Source organism: Pristis pectinata, chromosome 6 (genome assembly GCF_009764475.1).
Source record: "Pristis pectinata isolate sPriPec2 chromosome 6, sPriPec2.1.pri, whole genome shotgun sequence".
Taxonomy (NCBI): Eukaryota; Metazoa; Chordata; class Chondrichthyes; order Rhinopristiformes; family Pristidae; genus Pristis; species Pristis pectinata.
In genome coordinates this window covers 83,645,100-83,664,549 of record NC_067410.1, presented here as the reverse complement: position 1 = coordinate 83,664,549, position 19,450 = coordinate 83,645,100, and the positions used below count along the sequence as shown (strand labels likewise).

At 38.4% G+C, this 19,450-nt stretch overlaps 1 protein-coding gene across 5 annotated transcripts in view; it reads left to right on the top strand.

The window, feature by feature from the left end:
- tbl1xr1a (TBL1X/Y related 1a) overlaps nt 1-19,232 on the top strand; it is a 125,087-nt gene extending 105,855 nt beyond the window's left edge. For all 5 annotated transcript variants that reach the window (XM_052018026.1, XM_052018029.1, XM_052018027.1 and 2 more), the window contains 6 exons: nt 1,523-1,644; nt 3,728-3,802; nt 8,177-8,304; nt 8,856-9,021; nt 9,342-9,443; nt 16,024-19,232. In XM_052018026.1, coding sequence (XP_051873986.1) covers nt 1,523-1,644; nt 3,728-3,802; nt 8,177-8,304; nt 8,856-9,021; nt 9,342-9,443; nt 16,024-16,050 — 620 coding nt within the window. In that variant the 3' untranslated portion in view covers nt 16,051-19,232. The remainder of the gene's footprint in view (nt 1-1,522; nt 1,645-3,727; nt 3,803-8,176; nt 8,305-8,855; nt 9,022-9,341; nt 9,444-16,023) is intronic.
- Nucleotides 19,233-19,450: the final 218 nt, after the last annotated feature.

The window sequence follows — 19,450 nt, the reverse complement described above, 5'->3', positions numbered from 1 at the left end:
TTGGAAAGGTAGACTTACACAAGTCTCTTTGACTTATTTCCTAATGCATATTTGAGGTCTTTTGTTAATTTTAAGCTTGTCTTTGCATTGTAACAGTTGCAATTCTGACATGTGTATCCAGGAATATAGGATAATTACTATCCAGAATGGGAGAGCTTCAGTTGTTGATCATTGTTCTCCCTGCAAGATAAGCGTGAATGATGTGGTGATCAATTCAGCCCAGAAAGTTTTGAAGTGAATGTTGGACTTGGCTAAAGTAACATGTGAAATATAATGCAACACACACAAAATGCTGGAGGAACTCAGCAGGTCAGGCAGCATCTATGGAGGGAAATAAACAGTTGACATTTCAGGTCGACACTCTCCATCAGGACTGGAAAGGAAGAGGGCAGAAGCCAGAATAAGAAGTTTGGGGGAGGGGGAGGAGCACAGGCTGGCAGGTGATGGGTGAATTCAGGTGAGAGGGGAAGGTAGGTAGGTGGGTGGGGAGAGGGGATGAAAGGGAGTGGTGTAAGAAACTGAGAGGTGAGAGGTAGAAAAGGCAAAGGGCTGAAGAAGGAGGAATCTGCGAGGAGAGGACAGTAGACCATGGAATAAAGGAAAAGAGGTGGGGAATGGATGGGCAGGTCATGAGGGCAAAGGGACGGAAAAGAGAAAGGGTGAGAGGGCCACGGGAATGAGAGAAAACAAAGGGAGGGGAGGAAGGGGGAGAGAAGAAAGAATAAAAGGGGGGGGGGAGGGGAGGGGGTTAACGGAAGTTACAGAAATCAATGTTGAGGCTGTCAGATTGGAGACTACCGAGGTGGAATATGAGGTGTCCTTTCAACCTGCATCTGGCCTCAGTGTGGCAGTAGAGGAGGCTGTGGATAGACATGTCAGTATGGGAGTGGGAAGTGAAATTGAAGCGGCTGGCCTCTGGGAGGTGCAGATGATGGAGTGAAGGCTCTCAACGTAGCGGTCACCCAATCTGTGTCGGGTCTCATCGATGTAGAGGAGGCCGCACTGGAATATAAAGTTTTTCGTCAGCATTTGAGCTGGAGTTGGTGCTATTCTTGGTAGCAGAACCAACTGATGTATCTTTTACCTTTTGATTATTCCTAATTTACTAAGAATGATTTCAGTCAAGTTATTTGATTTAAGAAGATGTACAAACCTGACATTAAGTGGTAGAATCTTAAGGTATTTTTGATTACTGATTTAGTGTTTAGATCGTATTTCAAATTTTAACCGCATCAAACAACTTATTAAGAATAGCTTTCTAATCTCGCATGAAATTTCCAACTGGTTATTGGTTGTCACTAATGTGTTAGTTAAAGAGCCAGTTAAAAAAAGATTTCTGACCTGCCGGTTTTCTCTCTTCCCAAATACTCCTACATATTTTTGATTTTACAGTTTGAAACCAGATTTTAAATTTATCTGCTTTTTAAATGTTGTAGGATTGGGCCAAATATTATTTCTATTTGGGCTGCAGTCTGTACCATTTATCAATACATTTTCTCTTCTCTTCTCTTTGCATTTACAGCCCCGGCACTAGATGTTGACTGGCAAAGCAACAACACATTTGCTTCTTGCAGCACAGACATGTGCATCCATGTCTGTAAACTAGGTGCAGATAGGCCTATCAAGACATTCCAGGGACACACGGTAATGACTGTCTAGAATGGGACAGATTTGATTTTTTTTGACAATTGTTTTTCCTAATAGCACTGAATAAATAACGTGGTAATGATTAATCAAATTAAGTATGCTATAGTTAGTAACTATTCAATGATGGTTGATTGAAGACAAAGAGACCATATGGATACTAGGGTGGGAGTGAATGAGCTTCTGATTACTTTCAATGATCCCTTTGTTTGTGTGTGTGTGTGTGTGTGTGTGTGTGTGTGTGTGTGTGTGTGTGTATACACACACCAATACTTCAGTGTTAGTTGAGCCTCTGAATCAGCTTGGAAATGATCCCTTCACAGTTGAAAAGTATGCCACTACTCACTGACATAGACCAGATGAAATGCAAGATACTGAAGGACTGCTAAAACCATTGGACCTATCAAGATCAGGTGACACTTTAAGTAAAATGGTGAAGGTAGGGGTTGGGGAAGAGTAAAATAACTGAGGATTGTCAACTTCTCAATTTTTATTTATTTCCTGTTTTTATCTTTGCTTTAAAAGCTGGCTTGTGAGAAATTTCAATACAGTAGATAAAGATTAGTAATTAGCTAATTTTGTTTTTCGCAGTGATTTCCAATTTGAATGGATCCTTTTTCTTAGTCCTGTAGGATCTCTGCATTCACTGCCTTTGCAATCAATGAATTGCAGTGCTTACCTGCACCATTGGCTGAGATTGGCAAGCTCCCCTTTGAGAAAGCGTGAAAACCAGCATTCATTGTTCAAGACTTAAATTCATGTTGGTTTCCCATCTGAGTGCTTATACAACTTCAACAGCGCACTCAACCTGCAAATCTCTCTGTATCAAAAATATCATCTGTGCCTCTGAGCATGAAATGGTTAAGTTGATTTAAAAGTTTTTTTTACTACTTGGGTTTTAAATGCTTTACTCGCAGATTTGGACCTCTATAAACTAAAGATCTTACATTGCAGGAATGTGAGAAATTTATTTTCATTTAATACATCACCTGTTTTGTTTTGCAAATTTAAAATTGTTTATCAAAAAAAAATTTGATTGGATTAAACAATAAGCATAAATTATTGTTCAAAAAATAAATATTTTACATTTTAGGTTTAATTGCATGCAATAGTTTTGCCTTGGATAGAAAGGTTCAATTGGCTTACCTGTACTTTCCATGAAATGAATACATTAAAATTCTGCTCCCAATTGGTCATTAATGGTCTGATTGGATATAGTGTCTCACAGGGAGAGCAAGGAGGTAAGAAGAAAAATAGTTGGGGGAGGGGATATTTTTAGAAGCGAACATTACCAGATGACTTTATTAGGTCTTGCACAAAGAACATTTATAACCACAAAGTTATTTATTTTCACCTTATTTAACTATTGGTTAAAGCAGGTGGACTACACTGAATTCTGTGCCAGTCCTAGTAGAATGGTTCTGCCAAATCTATTTCCTCAATCTGTCCTTAGAGTCTAGCTATTTATTTCTTGTATGTATGTGTCCAATTCCCATTTCAAAGCCTGACTTAATACTGTTTCTACCACCAATAGATGCATTGAGTTCCAAATCATGACCCTTGTGTTTTTATCTTCCACCCCCTGAATTTTCTTCTGCCCAAAATTTTATGTATGAATGGTTTCCCTTCATTCACCCTTTCTATCCCAGCCATGACTTTTGAAAATATTGACTCATTTCTCTCTTGATATTTGCTTGTTCATATATATTACGTAATTAATGTCTTGGATCACTTCCTGTGACACCCATGATATCGATCATGGGCCTTTTATGAAATGGAAGTTCAAATGATGCTGGTTCTTCAAATAAAAAGAATTTTTTTATCATCTACATTATTGATTCCTTTGTTTAGCTAAGACTGCACCAGAATATTTGTGTCCTTGACCCTTTGCTTGGGCACTAAAACATTAATACTGTAAGTTTAGCAAAGAAAAATAAATTATTAATACAGTCCAGTTTCTGTTGACCTTCTGCTAATGTGAGAGAACGAATTCTTTTAATGTTCTATGTCTTGCTGTGTACATGAAGGAGGCACCTTTTTTATTTTTAATAACCTTTTAACCATAATCTGATACTGATTTTAGAATGAAGTGAATGCAATCAAGTGGGATCCAACTGGGAATCTACTTGCATCTTGTTCTGATGATATGACCTTAAAGGTAACCACCATTTTAATTCTTATCACATATAGTTTGTTGTGAATTAAATACTGCTATAGCTTTTTTAAAAACGTGAATATTTCATGTAGAAAGCAAATAGAACAATGAACATCACTCAGATTGACCCTGGTGATTGGTAAGAACTGATTTTGGAAAAGTAAAGATTATATCAGGAAGTACGGTAAACTGGAAATTTCCCAAATGCTTAAGCCTATTAGCTCTAACCAGTCTGTTTAATTTGGTGATTAATATCAGCATTTGGATTTGTGCATGTTTGTCACAAGAATTCCAGGCATTGACGTTGTCTGTGATGGTTTCATAAATAAGAAAAGTGGTGCCTTGAACACTTATTATGGATTTTCAACTGCTAATTGAACAATATATTAATCCTTGAAAACATGACATCAAGGAGGTGTTATTCTGTTCACCTGATCAGAAATGTAATGTTAAATAATTACATGCCAGTGGTGCAAGGAATGTATTTTTAGGATGGTGACCACCTTAGCAGCAAGTGTACGAGAACACTAACGTGGTCTCCTGCTCTTCACCAATCATTGTGAATTAGGAATATATCGGTATTCCTTCATTGTTGCTAGATCTAATTCCTGGAACACCCCATCCTACAGCATTGTAGGAGTACTTTCACAAGAAGGACCAGGGTTCAAGGAAGTAACTCACCACCATCTTCTTGAGAGGAGTTAGTGATGGGCACTAAATGCTGGACTTGTCAGTGATGCCCACATTCTGAAAAAAATAATAAAGGGCAACTGTAAGCAGGTACTGAATTATGTATTTCCATTTATCACTTTGCTCATTTCTTCTATGAATCATGCAAGGCTAATTTGCTTGATTCAGATTGAAGCAAATTGCCACCCCCCACCCAAGATAAACATGCCATTTATCCAGGGGCATGCACGTTAGTTCATAACCTGTTTGGGCTGCAAGTGGATTATTGCATCCATTTCTAGTCACCATACTTTAGGAAGGATGTAACTATCCCAATGAAGATGCAGAAAATGTTTAATAGAATGGTTCAAGGATGAAGAATTTCAACTAAGAGATTACACTAGCAAACCTGGGCTTGTTTCAATTAGGTCCCCTTTTTCTAAACTCAAGAGGGTATAGGCCCAATTTGCTTAATCTTTCCTTTTAGGACAAACTCTCTGATCCCAGGAGTTAATGTGGTGAACCTTTATTGCATTCCCTCTGTCACAAGTATATCCTTCCTCGGGTAGAGAGACTAAACCTGTGTTCCAATATGTCAGATGCTATCTCACCATGGTTTTACTACAGTAAGACATCTTCACTCTTATATTTGAATCCCCTCTCAATAAAGGCCAACACACTATTTGCTTGCCTAATTGCTTGTTATACCCATGGATTAATTTTCAGTGATTTGAGTGCCAGGAGACCCAGGCTATTCTGAACACTTTTCAGTCTCTTGCCATTTTAAAAAAAACTTAAGCTCTCTACTTTTTCTACCTTATTAGTTGATTTCACATTTTGCCATCTGTTCTTAAAACAGCACTGACACTCGGCCAAGTATCTATCACCAGCAAACGTGGATATCTCACACTTGGTCCTCTCCCAGATCATTGATATAAATTGTGAACACCTGGGTCCTCAGCAACAATCCCTGTAGCGCTCACCGGTGACAGCCTTCTGTTGAAAATGACCCATTTATTCTGTTCACCAAATCCACTTGTCCGTTCACTGAATCTATTCCTATTAGCACAGATTCAAAGTGGTGGGGGAAAAAAGGTTTGCAATAAAAGTCTGTTTTACTTAGTGAATGATTGTGACCTACATTTAAATGCCTTTGTTGAAAATGGATTTGATGATGGCTTTCCAAAAAAATTTTAAAGCACTTGAGGGCAAAGAGTGGGATAATGGGATTGAATAGGTTTTACATGGAGATAGGAATCATTAAATACCATGGAAGTTTTACCATTTAAAAAGGTGGAGGTATTAGATGTCTTAGTAGGCTTAACATTGGATAAATCCCCAGGATCTGATGAGTTGCATCCCAGGCTGCTATAGAAGGTAAAGAAGGAGATTGCTGAGGCTTTGAAATAAATTTTCAAGAAGTTCTAAAAGACTGGAGGACAGCAAATGTGGTACCTTTATTCCAAAAGAGCAGCAAGTAAGTATAAGCCAGGTAGTTAAAGGTTGGGGAGTCTAATGTCAGTTTCAGGGAAATTATTGGAAAAACATTCAGAGAGATAAGGTTAATCTGCATTTGAAAAAGTATAGTTTAATCAAGAATGGTTAGCAAAGGTTTAAGGGGAGATCTTTCTGACTGGTTGAATATTTTTTGAAGAGGTATCCAGGTGCGTTGATGAGGATAGTGCAGTTAATGCAGTCTACGTCAACTTCAGTAAGGACTTGGACTAAGTTCCAAAAGAGGTTCAGTAGGCTAATCCCAGGGATGAGAGCATTGTCCCATTACAAGCGGCTAAATAAGTTGGATATCTTCTTTGGAGTTTAAGAGTGAGTGGTGATCTTGTTGAAACTGATAAGATCTTAAGGGGGTGCATGACAAGATAGATGTTGGGATGTTTCCCATCATGGGCAAATCTCGACCAAGGGATATAGTTACAAGATAAGGGCATAGTCATTTAAGACTGAGGTGCGTGAGAGTTTTTTATTCCTCACAAAGTGGCGAATCTCTGGAATTCTCTATCCTGGAAGTTAGATCATGAGGTATTTACAAAAAGTAGTAGTGAAGGTGCAAGGACCATGACGAGGTAGATTGTGAGGTCAAAAGTTCATCTTTATCGTACAAGAGGTCTGTTCAAGAGTCTTAAAACAGTGAGATAGAAGCTGTCCTTGAGCCTGGTGATGCGTGTTTTCAAGCTTCTGTATCTTCTGCCCAATGGAAAGGGGAGGAGAAGGGAATGTCTGGGGTGGGAGGGGTTTTTGATTATGCTGGCTGCTTTCCCAAGGCAGCAAGAAGTGTAGATAGAGTCCATAGAAGGAAGGCTGGGTTTCATGATGGACTGAGTTGTCTCCACAACTCTCTGCAATTTCTTACGGTCTCGGGCCACACCAAACTGTGATGCATCTGGATAGGATGCTTTCTATGGTGCATCTATAAAAATTGGTGAGGTTCAATGGGGACATGCTGATTTTCCTTAGCCTTCCAAGGAAGTAGAGGTGCTGGTGTGCTTTCTTGGCCATGGCATCTACCAGGACAAGCTATTGGTGATGTTTACACCTAGGAACTTGAAGCTCTCTACCATCTCCACATCAGCACCATTGATACATACAGGGGCATGTGCTCTGCCCCACTTCCTGAAGTCAATGACCTGCTCTTTTGTTTTGCTGACGTTGACGGAAAGGTTGTTATCTTGACACCATGCCACTAGGTTCTCTATCTCCTTCCTGTACTACGTTTCATTGTTACTTGAGATCTGGTCTACTACAAACTTTTGATGGAGTTAGACCAGAATCTGGGAAGATTAGCATCTGGCATGGTACCTATCAACAAGGAGCATAGAATGTGGTGCAGGAAAGAGCTCCTCAGATGATGTGTGGTCAGGGACAATCTAATAGTGCATTGATTTTTTGGCACCCACATCTACTTTGTAGAATGCATGAGATATGTACAGGAAAAATCTCTTTCTGGGTATCTTTTCATCAAAGTTACAGTAATGCAATATCCAAAAATAAAAGCTCTGCCCTGGTCACGTCCACCCTTGTGTGTTGTTCTGAGCACTTGTCTGCGGACAAGAAGTACAGTCTTTCAACAGCTTCTGCAAATGGAATCTACTGGAGTTGAAGAGTGATTGTGCCCAATGGTTTCTGGTCATGGTCCAGTATCAGAGTGTAACTTTAGCTAAGACCACTCCCTCAACAAACAGGGAGCATTGTTTCATAGCAATCAATTATTTTTATTGATGATCCTTTGAGATACAAATCAAATGTATCCATTAAAGATCTTTGAAAGGCCTTGCCTTGATAAATGTCTCTGCAGTTGCAATTTCCATTGCCAAGTAATTGCTGGCCAGAATGATCATAAAATAACTTTAAAGTAGTTTGTTGAATTGAATCCAGCACTTAGGATAATGGGCAACTGCTTTGCCGTTTTATAGACCAGTGTCTGGCAGTAAACCCCATTGATGCTAAAGCAGAGAACTATGCTGATAAATCTGGTGTACAAAGCATTTTGCCTTTGTTAAACTGTATTTCAATTCTTGGTACCATCTTTGAATCTGACAAACAGTTTACAAGCAAGTATCCAATTTAGTTCTGTAGATATTCCTCTTTTTTTGGAAAAAGAATAAAAGATCTAACTGCATTGTTGAGCATGTTGATGTAGCGCAAGAAAACATTTACCAAGGAATGTTTTCATGCAATATTGTTACCATCTAGATTTGGAGCATGAAGCAGGATGCATGTGTCCATGATTTACAAGCGCACAACAAAGAAATCTACACAATCAAGTGGAGTCCCACAGGACCTGGTACTAACAATCCAAATGCCAACCTTATGTTAGCAAGGTATGGAAAAAAACATATCTGTATAATTAGAAATTCCAGGAAGGTCTTTTTCTCAGATGTTCCATCATAAAGGGCATCATAGTTCAAAAGCTGTGTGACGAGTAACAGCAACTTGTATCTATATAGCACCTCTCATGTTGAGAAATCTTGTAAAGTGCTTCACAGGAGCATTAACAAACAAAATTTGACACGGAATCATACAAGGAATTATTAGGACAGATGAGTAGAAGCTTGACCAAAGAGTGAAGATTGAGGGTCATCTAAAGGGAGGAGAAGCAAAGGAAGGGGATCCAGAGCACGAGGCAGAAGATTACTGGGATGAAGAAGAGGCCAGAAGTGGAGAAGTTCTGATCTGGGGCTGGAGGTAATAAGAAATGGAGGGTTTAGCGAATTTAGAAAAATATCTGGCCATTACTTTTAAAATATTTTTCTTTAACTGAATAGGAGGACTAATTTATAATGAAAGTACCTTTAGATTTATGATAAAAGAAGTCATGGATTTGGTGATGTGGTCTTTATGTGCTCTTAGAATTTAAAATATTTGTCCACAGTGCATCATTTGATTCTACTGTACGATTATGGGATGTGGACCGAGGCATCTGTATCCACACCTTGACCAAACACCAGGAACCTGTATACAGTGTAGCGTTCAGCCCAGATGGAAGATACCTGGCCAGTGGCTCCTTTGACAAGTGTGTTCACATCTGGAATACACAGGTATACTGTCATTTGCTTAAGACTAATTGAATTCCATTTTTAGCAAAATCTTACCCTTTTTTTGCAGAGGAGAAACAACACAGAGGGCTTTTATAACAGAAAAACAATAACTTCTGTATGTATGACTGCACTGTTTACCTCAGAGTTATGGTTACTGCACTTCCATCTACTTGGGTATTTTCACCTTCCCCTTTTCCATTTCAGTGCAGTTTAATTGTTTTTTGGGCAAACAGTGCACTACTTGGACATTCAATGCATTTTATTCAGACTTTTATTGCTATCTCATCTTTGATAATTAAGATATTTGTGTTCATTTACAGACAGGCTCTCTTGTCCATAGCTACAGGGGAACAGGAGGAATCTTTGAAGTGTGTTGGAATGCAGCTGGTGATAAAGTGGGTGCTAGTGCATCGGATGGTTCAGTAAGTACCGCTAGTGACTTGAAACTGTGCTAACAGAATTCAGATTTAACTAAATTTTAATATATACTGCAAAACATTAGTCCAAAAGGAGGGCACATTTTATCGAAACAGAATTGTGTCTTTCGCACAATTTTAAGATCAGGTTAATAATGAGCTCTCAAAAACTCTGCACGTTCTTCAATTTTTTCGAATCCCAGATTTATATGTTCGCTCTACAATGGAATCCGCTTATGTAAATATGACATGCTGTATGATACCCTCTAGCCAATGTCACCATGTCACTTTTGCATCTGCAGTTCAACGCTGCTTTCCAAATCGATTTCAGTTTACTTTAGTATTATCCACTAGAAGGGACAGACACAGTCAAAGTAGTTCTCACATTTTAATACTTTTTTTTAATGCCAGGGAAGGTTTCTATTCAATCCAGTGTCACCCCTTATTGACTTTAGTTGCATGTTTTTTTTTGTAAACTTGTTTAAATTTACAAGCTTGTCTCTCATAATTCCCCGGGAAAATTTGCTTTCTTTCCATACCACATTTATTTTAAGAGCTTGTTTTTCTTCTGAAAACTGATGGATAAAGGAAGTTGAGTCTGCAATATCAAATGGTAGAAAAGATGCAGGTGTATAATGGCTTGCTTAGTTTGAGAATGATTTCAAGCTATATATTTGGATAAAGCTAAATTGTGCTTTATATGAAAAGCCCATCTAACAATTCGCAGGGGAACTGTCCAATCTACAGATTTGTTACGATGAAGCTATGAAAAATATTTTAATCAAGGATCTACCCCTCAACACTCTCATACCCTATCACCTTTTTCTGCATCAGATCCCAACTCACTTACAGCTGAGCTTTCGTACTCACAAATCATTGACTGTTCAATCATCATTGAGTTTGTTGACTAAATCTCTGATTTTCAGTTGTTGAAAAGATATGACACAGAATCACAAAATCTTTTATCCTCTCCCTGACTGAACCTTCGCTTGGGAATGCCATTGTTTTTGCTTTCTGTGATTCACTTCCTGCTTTATCTGTCAAATTGGCAGGGCTGCTGTTAAGCCTAGCTGTGTATTTATCTCTCATTTCCCAGTCACTCTGTCCTGGCCGCTCTGCTGTCACTGAAGCAAGGGTGAGGAGCTCAAGACCCAGTTTGTCAATATGGTTGAAATAATAGCTTTAACTGTTCTACTATTTACTTCGCTTTTTGCCAAGTGAAATCTCTTAGATTAATTATTCTCTGCCTAACCATGAACTTGTGGCTCTCTGCAGGTTGTGCGACCTTTTTGACCGGCACAAAACCAATGGATGCTTCCTGTGTCATATCGTTTCAATGATTTTATTTTAGTGTTCTCTCCTTTTGAATTTATCTTGTCCATGGGATCCGTCTCAAGATCCTTGAAACTCAATTCCACTTAAAACTTAATTCTACTGCTGTTCACTCAATTTCTATTCCTGTCCTCCATGCTTGCTGACAATGCATATAGTTCCTTCTCTTTAGGTACTTTCTTTCAAAACTATTGGACATGCATAATCATTTGCAAACTTCAGCTTGTGCAAACCTCTTTTGCCTGTGTATCATCCTCATGTTAAAGAGTTTTCAGAGAAAAGTTGAGCATTTTATAGGCTTGTGAGAGTTAACTTGCTCACCGAGCTGGAGATAATTTAATGATTTGTATTTAAATAATTTGTTAGGGTATCTGTTCAACAAGAATTTTGCAGTAAATGTTGCAAACTCAATTGCTACTGCAGTGGGAAGCAAAGCTCCATCGGAGATGAATCAGCTAGCTCTTGAGTACTGCACTGATTTCACTTGCAATTTAATCAGCAGAGAAGCTCCTGGTTCTGAGGCATTTTAATTACATGTGTAGCAAACTGTTGAAATTCCTGATGGCTTACTCACCTAAAGCTTCAATTCAACATGGGAAATCAAAAATATCTAAACTTGGGTATCAAGGTTAGATACTTAAATCATTATGTGCAAACAGTCTGGAACTGAGTAAGGTATTAATTTTTCAATGTAAACTACATGAGGACATGATTCTCATAATATCACAACTCAGTCTTTTCTGATTACCTTGAAAACCTCTGAATTTGCATAAAGAAAGTCAAGAACTGGCTATGTCATTGGGACAATTTTGTTGCTCTGGCTAATTTTCAACAGCTTCTTGCTGGCTAGAACTGAGGTCATGTCGTTACCAATTAAACAAGTGCCTGGTGAACCAGTAGAGTTGAGGATTTGAGCATAACTTCAGATGTGCTTTAGTTGACCAGGTGCTTGCTGGTAGAGTATCCCCTCCAGTAACTTGCCTACCACAGATGTTTGGCATACTGGTCTGTAGTTCCCAGGTTTTTCTTTGCAGCCATTCTTAAATAAAGGCACAGCATTAGCCACTCTCCAGTCCTCTGGCACCTCACCTCTTGGCTAATGGTGATGTGTATATCTCAGCCAGGGCTCCCACAATTTCTTCTCCCGATTATATTTCCAGCATTTTGTGTTTCTTTCAGATTTTCAGCATTCACGGTATTTATTTTATGAAACATTGAATTGTCAACTAAATGTTTGTGCCATGAAATAAGCATTTGTGTAGAATTCTAACAGCTCACTGCTAGGCTGGCTCTACATGATTCCTCGTGAATTTCATACTACTTCAGGTACTTCTTCCTTGCTATTGAAAGATCTTGCTGCTTTTTGCTCACTGCTCATTGCCCATGCCTTTGCTTGTAACCTTTCTGCTGATTTCTGCATTCAACTGTTTTCCATCACTTTTTGCAGTATGAGATTTAACTGGTTTCTTGGGTTTTGTACACAGTTTTCCATTCTTGGAATTTATTCATTAGATTTATAGTCATCCACACCATCTCAATCTTTGCTGTTCTAAGACTCTGAATTTCACTTCTATTACTTCATGCTTTTTTGCTGATTCACCAGGGTCTGCTGGTAAGCATCGTTAATATATAGAGCCAATTCACAAATATTATTGAACCTTGGTCATCTTCTACTAGCTCTTGGTCAATTCTTCACTAGTTTTCAGATTCTTAAGCCACCAGACTCTCTGTGCCCTGACTACTCTTCTCAACTAATGGCTCCCTGATCTATACTTTCCCCTCTCTCCCTACCCCTTGGACTGACTCCATTCTTGGTTTATGCATAATTTTGACTCCAGGTTAATCCCATGATACCTAAAACTGAATTTCCACCTATCACAGGTTCAACTTTGGATTGTTTAATATTATCTACATTTTAATTGACAAGTGATGATTGAATGGTAATTTAACAAGGAAAATTCTATTCCTTGGCTAGTGAAGGAAAGCATTTCAAATGCAAGAGACTTATATGGTGCAGAATTTCTTCGGTGTATCCAACAGGGTTTCTTGAAACAGTACATGGATAGCCCAACTGGAGAAAGGATTAAACTGGACCTTGTTTTGGGAAATAAGCCTGGCCAGTTGACTGGCCTTTCAGTGGGAGAACATTTTGGGAACAGTGATCACAACTCAAGTTTTAAGATAGTTATGAATAAGGATAAGTCTGGACCTCATGGGAAAGTACTAAATTAGAGGAGGGAAAATTATGACATTATTAGACAGGAGGTAGAGAGAGTTAATTGGAAGCTGCTGTTATCGGACAAGTCCACATCTAACGTGGGAGTTGTTTAAAGACCAGCTGATCAGAGTTCAAGACTGCCATGTTCCAATAAGGAGGAAGGTTAAGGACATCAAGCTAAGGGAACCTTGGATGACTAGAGAGGTTCTGAATTTAATCAAAAAGAAAAAGGAAGTGAGCCGTGAGTGGGCTGCAGTGACAGTAGCTGGTGCTCAAGTTCCAAAACTTGGAGCTCAATGTCCTCCAACCACTGACTCTTCCTAAACCTGTGGTTGTCGGTACGCTGGAAATGTCCTGGAGTCTTTATGTAGCATCGCTTCTGGATTCCATAGGTCTGAGGTGCCCTGCTCTGATTCTCTATGTTAGATTAACTTATTTGGCAGAAATAAATTGTTTTAAAAACAAAAGCACTCAACAGTAGCACCAACCAGCCCCCACTAGATTGCTGATACCAGCCAACCAGTCAATTCCCTGCCCTTATATGAGCTAATGCCTTTTTTTAAAACTCCTTCCATTTCTCTCTCACTTTTCTTATATTTCAGGCCTTACTCCCTCGGATCTCTCCCTCTCTGGCTCTAGCTCTGCATTAAATTACAAGAACAGCACTCAATTTCCCTACTCACCACATTTTAGAATGTAGCTCCCTGTAGAAGTGGACTCCATTCTGTGGGAAAAATGTGCTAATGTCCATTTTGGTGGAAAAAAAATAGAAAAGCAGCTTGTTTTTTAAATGGTGAAAGATTGAAAAGTAAAGTTCTTGTACATGAATCCCTCAAAGTTAACATGCGGAAAAAATTGAGATATTAAGAAGGTGCATAATGTGTTGGAATTTATTGCAGGTGGATTTGAGTATAACAGTGAAGGTGTCTTTGAAATTTTATAGGGCCCTGGTGATAGAGAGACTGGAATATTTTGTACAGGTTTGCTCTCCCTAACAAAGAAATTGCTTGTACTAGCGATAGAGGGAGTGCAGTGAATGTTCACCAGATTGATGGCTGGGACAGGGGGGAGTTGTCCAATGAGGAGAAATGAAGCAGACAAGGTCTGTGCCCTCAAGTTTAGAAGAAGAGGTGATCTCATGGAAATTCACCAATTCTTACTTGATAAGTTGCCAGCAGGGATGATGCTTCTCTTGGCTGAGGAGTCTGGTATCCCAATAAGGGATCGGCCACTCACAACTAAGATGAGAAGAAATTTCTGCAGCCATAGAGTAATGAATCTTGAGGAAATTCCTGTTTAAAGGAGCTGTGGATAGCTTTTGATTCTCTCAATATTAAAAAAATTAAAAAAATTGATCTCTATCTTGAATAAACCTATTTCTTGGGAAAGAGAAATTGAGGTAAAAGATCAGCTGCGTCCATATTGAATGGTGGAGAAAATGTGAGTGGCCAACTGACCTATTTCATTTGTTCCTAGCATCAATCTTGTACCAAGACAGAAAACCAGGGGGAGGGGTGACCGGAAGTTAGAGAAATTGATGTTGATGCTATCAGCCCAAAATGTCGACATATATTTTATTCTGGCTTCTGCCCCCTTCATTTCCAGTCCTGATGGAGGATCTTGACCCGAAATGTCAACAAATTGGTAGTCTCCAACCTGATGGCATCAACATTGATTTCTCTAACTTCCGGTAACTGGTAGCCCCCCCCCCCCCCCCCTTTTTTTCCCCCTCATTCCTGTGGGCCCCCCAGCCCTCACGACCTGACCATCACCTCCCTCCTATTCCCTACCTTTTATTTCATAGTCTACTGTCCTCTTCTACCGGATTCCTCCTTCAGCCCTTTGTCTCTTCCACCTATCACCTCTCAGCTTCTCGCACCATTCCCTTTCCTCCCCCTCCCACTACCTTTTTTATTCTGGCTTCTGCCCTCTTTCTTTCTGGTCCTGATGAAGAGTCTCAACCCAAAAAGTCAACTGTTTATTTCCCTCCATAGATGCTGCCTGACCTGCTGAGTTCCTCTAGCATTTTGTGTGTTGCTCCAGATTTCCAGCATCTGCAGAATCTCTTGTGTCATCAATATGACATAACATCTTAGAGCAAAACAGAAGTTTAAAGCCTTTTTTTGGCTCTGTCACAAATTCCATTCTCTTCCCAATAACTCCATTCCTCTCCCTGGCCAGTATTTCAGGCTATGACTGCACTATTTCACTTTTCTCAAAATGCCTTTCCAAATGTACTTGCACGATTACCAGCTGCTTCCATTCTCACTTAACCTTCCTTGGTCCCTTTTCAACCTGCCTGCCACTGAGACTCTCATTCGTGCCAAATTCTACTCCAGGTTTTTTTAAGCTACCTAGCATTGTATCCTGCAACTTTTCAACTTCAGCACATTCAAACCATTGCTATTCTGTCCAACACCAAGCTTAACTTGCTGATTACATCAGTCCTTGCTGACCTGTGTTGGCACTCAATTGCCTAGTACCTCAGATTTAATATTTAATGTGTTTAAATTCTTCAAAGGCCTCACTGTTTCCTAAACCACATTTTTTAATTTCCTCCCTAAACTTTGCAATCAAGTGTGAAAACAAAATCCCTAACAATGTGCTTTAACTTAACCTTTATATCATCTTTACAATAATTTAAAGCAATACTTTAGATCTTACTGTTGAGATTCTAGATTACAGGCAGTTTTGCATTTTGGGTCCATTTCCAATTAGAATAACATTGCATAACTTTAGTACATTTCAGACTGTTCCACTTCGCAGTGTAGAGACTGGCAGCCAACCCCATGTGGAATGGCTTAGAACACTGGTCTCTGTGTTGTAGCCTACTGTTTCATTCAATTCCTATTTATTAATATTCAAAGAGAATAGTTTCATTTATGGCATATTTGAATAATTATATTCAATGTTTTAATGGTTGGAGTTTCTGTAAATACAAATCTCATTCATAGGGACACAGCTGGCTAGTAGAGAACATGTATTGATTTAATAAATACTGCCAAGTGATTTTACATTTTAAATTTTCTCTCAAAGGTTTGTGTGTTAGATCTGCGGAAATAGCGCTGCTAGCTGGAAGCCATGGACCGACAATGAATGTGTACATAGCCAAAATGACTGTCCCTGCCCCATGCACTGCTACAGTCTCACTTGAACCATGGCCAGTCCACTACAGCCAAAACGAGTCAGAATGCGAAACCCAGGACAACTGAGCCCTGATGTGAAGAGTACCCTGACTGCTTAATGCTGGAAGTTCCACCCACAAAGAAAAGTCAACCTTTCTTGAAGATGTAAAACAACTTGAAACAGACTTGACATGAGACCATATGTACCAAAATGGGAAGATAATATCAAAGGACAAAAATGTCTTTTTTTTTGGTCCAGAGTCTATGTAGAATGAGTTATCTTGTCAGCAGTTCAGCAGATCTGTGTGCAGACATATCAGCTTCTTTAAATCAGCAGCAAATACTTTGTTCCCTTGTTTTTAAACATTGTTTTTTCATTTTAGTTTACAGTTGCATGATGTAAGAGTGACTGTATCTTGTTTATTTTTTTCCTACTGACACTTAACACACAATTAGAAAAAAACTTTTTTATGGATACTATAAGCAGAATGACAGTGTATTTAGTATGTTTTTGGTACATTTTGTGGCTCACAAACTAACGTGGGGAAATGTAAAACCGCTCCAAAACTCAGTCTAAAATTAGTTTCATTGTACATCAGTCATAGATAACAAGCAGTGGTTTACAGGTGATGTGGCTAAATGTAGTAGTTTCTCAATGGGGACGTTTTTCTGCCGATTTATGAGAATTAAACAAATGGGCACAAAGAAAGAATCGATGCAGGGATGCATCCCGTTGCTTTAAGACCATAATTTGCATATGGTTGGATTGTGCACTATTGATAGAGCAGCTTATAGAATTTTGGAAGATAACTTTTCTGGATAGAGAATTATTGCTGTTGTTCTACTTATTCTTTGGTAGAACTACAGGCACAAATTTCACAGCAAGATTCCAGTATTAAGACTGATATCTCGTAAGCAATGTTTCTAAAAATTTATCCAGTGCAATGAGGTAAAAACCCCTCTGTCATAGGGCAGAAATCAGGCAGGCATAATTTTTATGTTAATGCTAAGGTAAGGGTTGACTTTGCTTTAATTTTCTTTCCTTGGTGCTCATGTATTACACATGGGTTTATCTCGGATCAGCCCTCTAAAGTACTTGCACTTGCTGGGTTATTCAGTAAAGTACAGGTAATATAGTTGCAATAGCTTCTTTTTAGAATAAAAGTATATTATACTATAAAGTAAAGCATATCTGAGCTTTTAAACCTCAGGGGACCCTTCTTCAGATGATGAAGTGGTTAAATAAATATTTCTGCTACAAAACGCTCAATTACTTTTTCACATGAAGAAAAGACGTTTGAGGTTTCAAATTCTTGGATTTAATGCATTGTAAGATGTTAGTTTAACAAAGGTATTCTTCTATTTCCCATATCCCATACAGTAACAGAACAATGAATAATGATTACTGTTGCAAAGGCTTTATACCACCTCTTCAAACTTGGTCTGTTTTCCTGCTCATTAGAAGTGCAAGGCTAGTTCATTTTTTCTTTGAAAGAAGAAACATGACTAAGAATTTCTACAGAAATGTTTGCTTTTGTTTGTCTTTGAAGAAGTCTGTTGATACAACTGATCATAGATAACATGGAATAATTACATAGCTGCTGTTCATGCAGAAACTTCACAGTATCCGCACTTCTAAAAATGGCCACTGAATTCAGTATGGCTCAAACATTTATTACAATTGATTTGTCAAATATAGATAAATGATTAGGCAGCTTTACACATTTATAACAGATAAGCCCATTGGTTCTATTATTTCCTGGCCTTTTTCTTTTAGGTTGCTTCACATTAAGGTGATGAATGAGACTGGTTTTATGATTATCTCTAGCTTATAGGTTCATTGTGAAGTTCAAGTTAAACAAAACATTTTTGTACTTCCCTCCTTCCACTTAACATAATGCATGAGGCATTTATTACTGATAATCGAAAGAATGTGTATTTGGATGAAAGAGCCCTGGCTTATTTTAATTAAGTTTTCTTTTAAATGTTTTAAAGTGCATTCATCAATGGTTGTGGGGTGACAAGTGACAGGCCAGAAGCAGTTTTTTTTTAGATTGGATAAAAAGATGTAATTAGTTTTCTGGTTACAGTTTTATGACTCAACTGGTGGGGTTTAAGAATAGTTCTGGATTTTTTTTTAACCTAACTGCATACTTTTAAATTGGAAAATTACAAAAGTTTGGCAGTTACCTCATTCAGACTTGGTCAGGTTTAGCCGTCAAAAGTGGGGCCACAGTCATTCAAAGATGGGGATTTATCTGAATTGGTATTTGCATTTGTTGGCTGTTGAATGGATGGCAGTATTTTTATTTTTGACACACATTTGTTGTTACCATTCGTTGTGGTATACAGACTTCAATGATCTAAGGTTCCTATTCATATCTGGGACTTTGGGGAAACTCAAAGCACCAAAATAATGACCACACAGTGCTGTTTGAACTACCTAAAACTAGTAATTATTACACATAAGACATGTACTATTGGAAATTATCGTACATTTACTATGGATTAAAAATTGCTCCCCTTTGTCAAACCAATATATACTGTTATAACTGTTGCTCATTTGTACCCTTTGCAAGTGCTGTTTTAGGATGGGCTGCAAATGAGACTAGATAGTTGAAGCAAGTGAGGTGTTTAGGTTGGTGAAGACAGCATTTGATGCATTCAGTGCTTAAGAGTGATTAACTTAGGTCATGATTTCAGGGGATAGTGCTGCAACTCTAGCACTGGATTTACATGTCTGCATCATTTCTACAGTTCTCACAAATTCAGAATTTAAAAATTGTGAACCTGTAAACCAGGCCATGAAAGTTTTTTTCTACTCTTTGAACTCTTTATTGTTCTGTTTTTATTTGTACCTGTTAAAAAAGACTGATTTTTTGATGTACCATACTGTCCTGGACCATGTAAATATCACCTGATGATGTATTTAGGTTCCACATTACATTAATGATTTTCCCTCCCACCTCCTCACCTATCCACCTCTCCAGCCGTTCCTTCCACACCTTAAGTATCAACGCCAAGGCACATCTTCTGTTTCAGCTTCCCTTTGCATCGTATTGATCTGACAACCATAATTTGCATCAGATCCAAATTAGGTCCAGAATAAAATATATTTTGATATTACATTATTGTTGTTGTTTTGGACTTTGTATATCTGGCTTCACATTAGCATAATTAAAGTCAACTCTTGTATGTTAAAAGTTAATAACAGTAATTTAATTGTTAAGTGTATTCCTAGGCCGTTAAGGAATCTTATAGAAGAAAATATGTCAGTTTTGATTTGAGGCTCTAAATGTGCTAACGTATTAGTATCAAGATCCTTGAATGTCGACCAG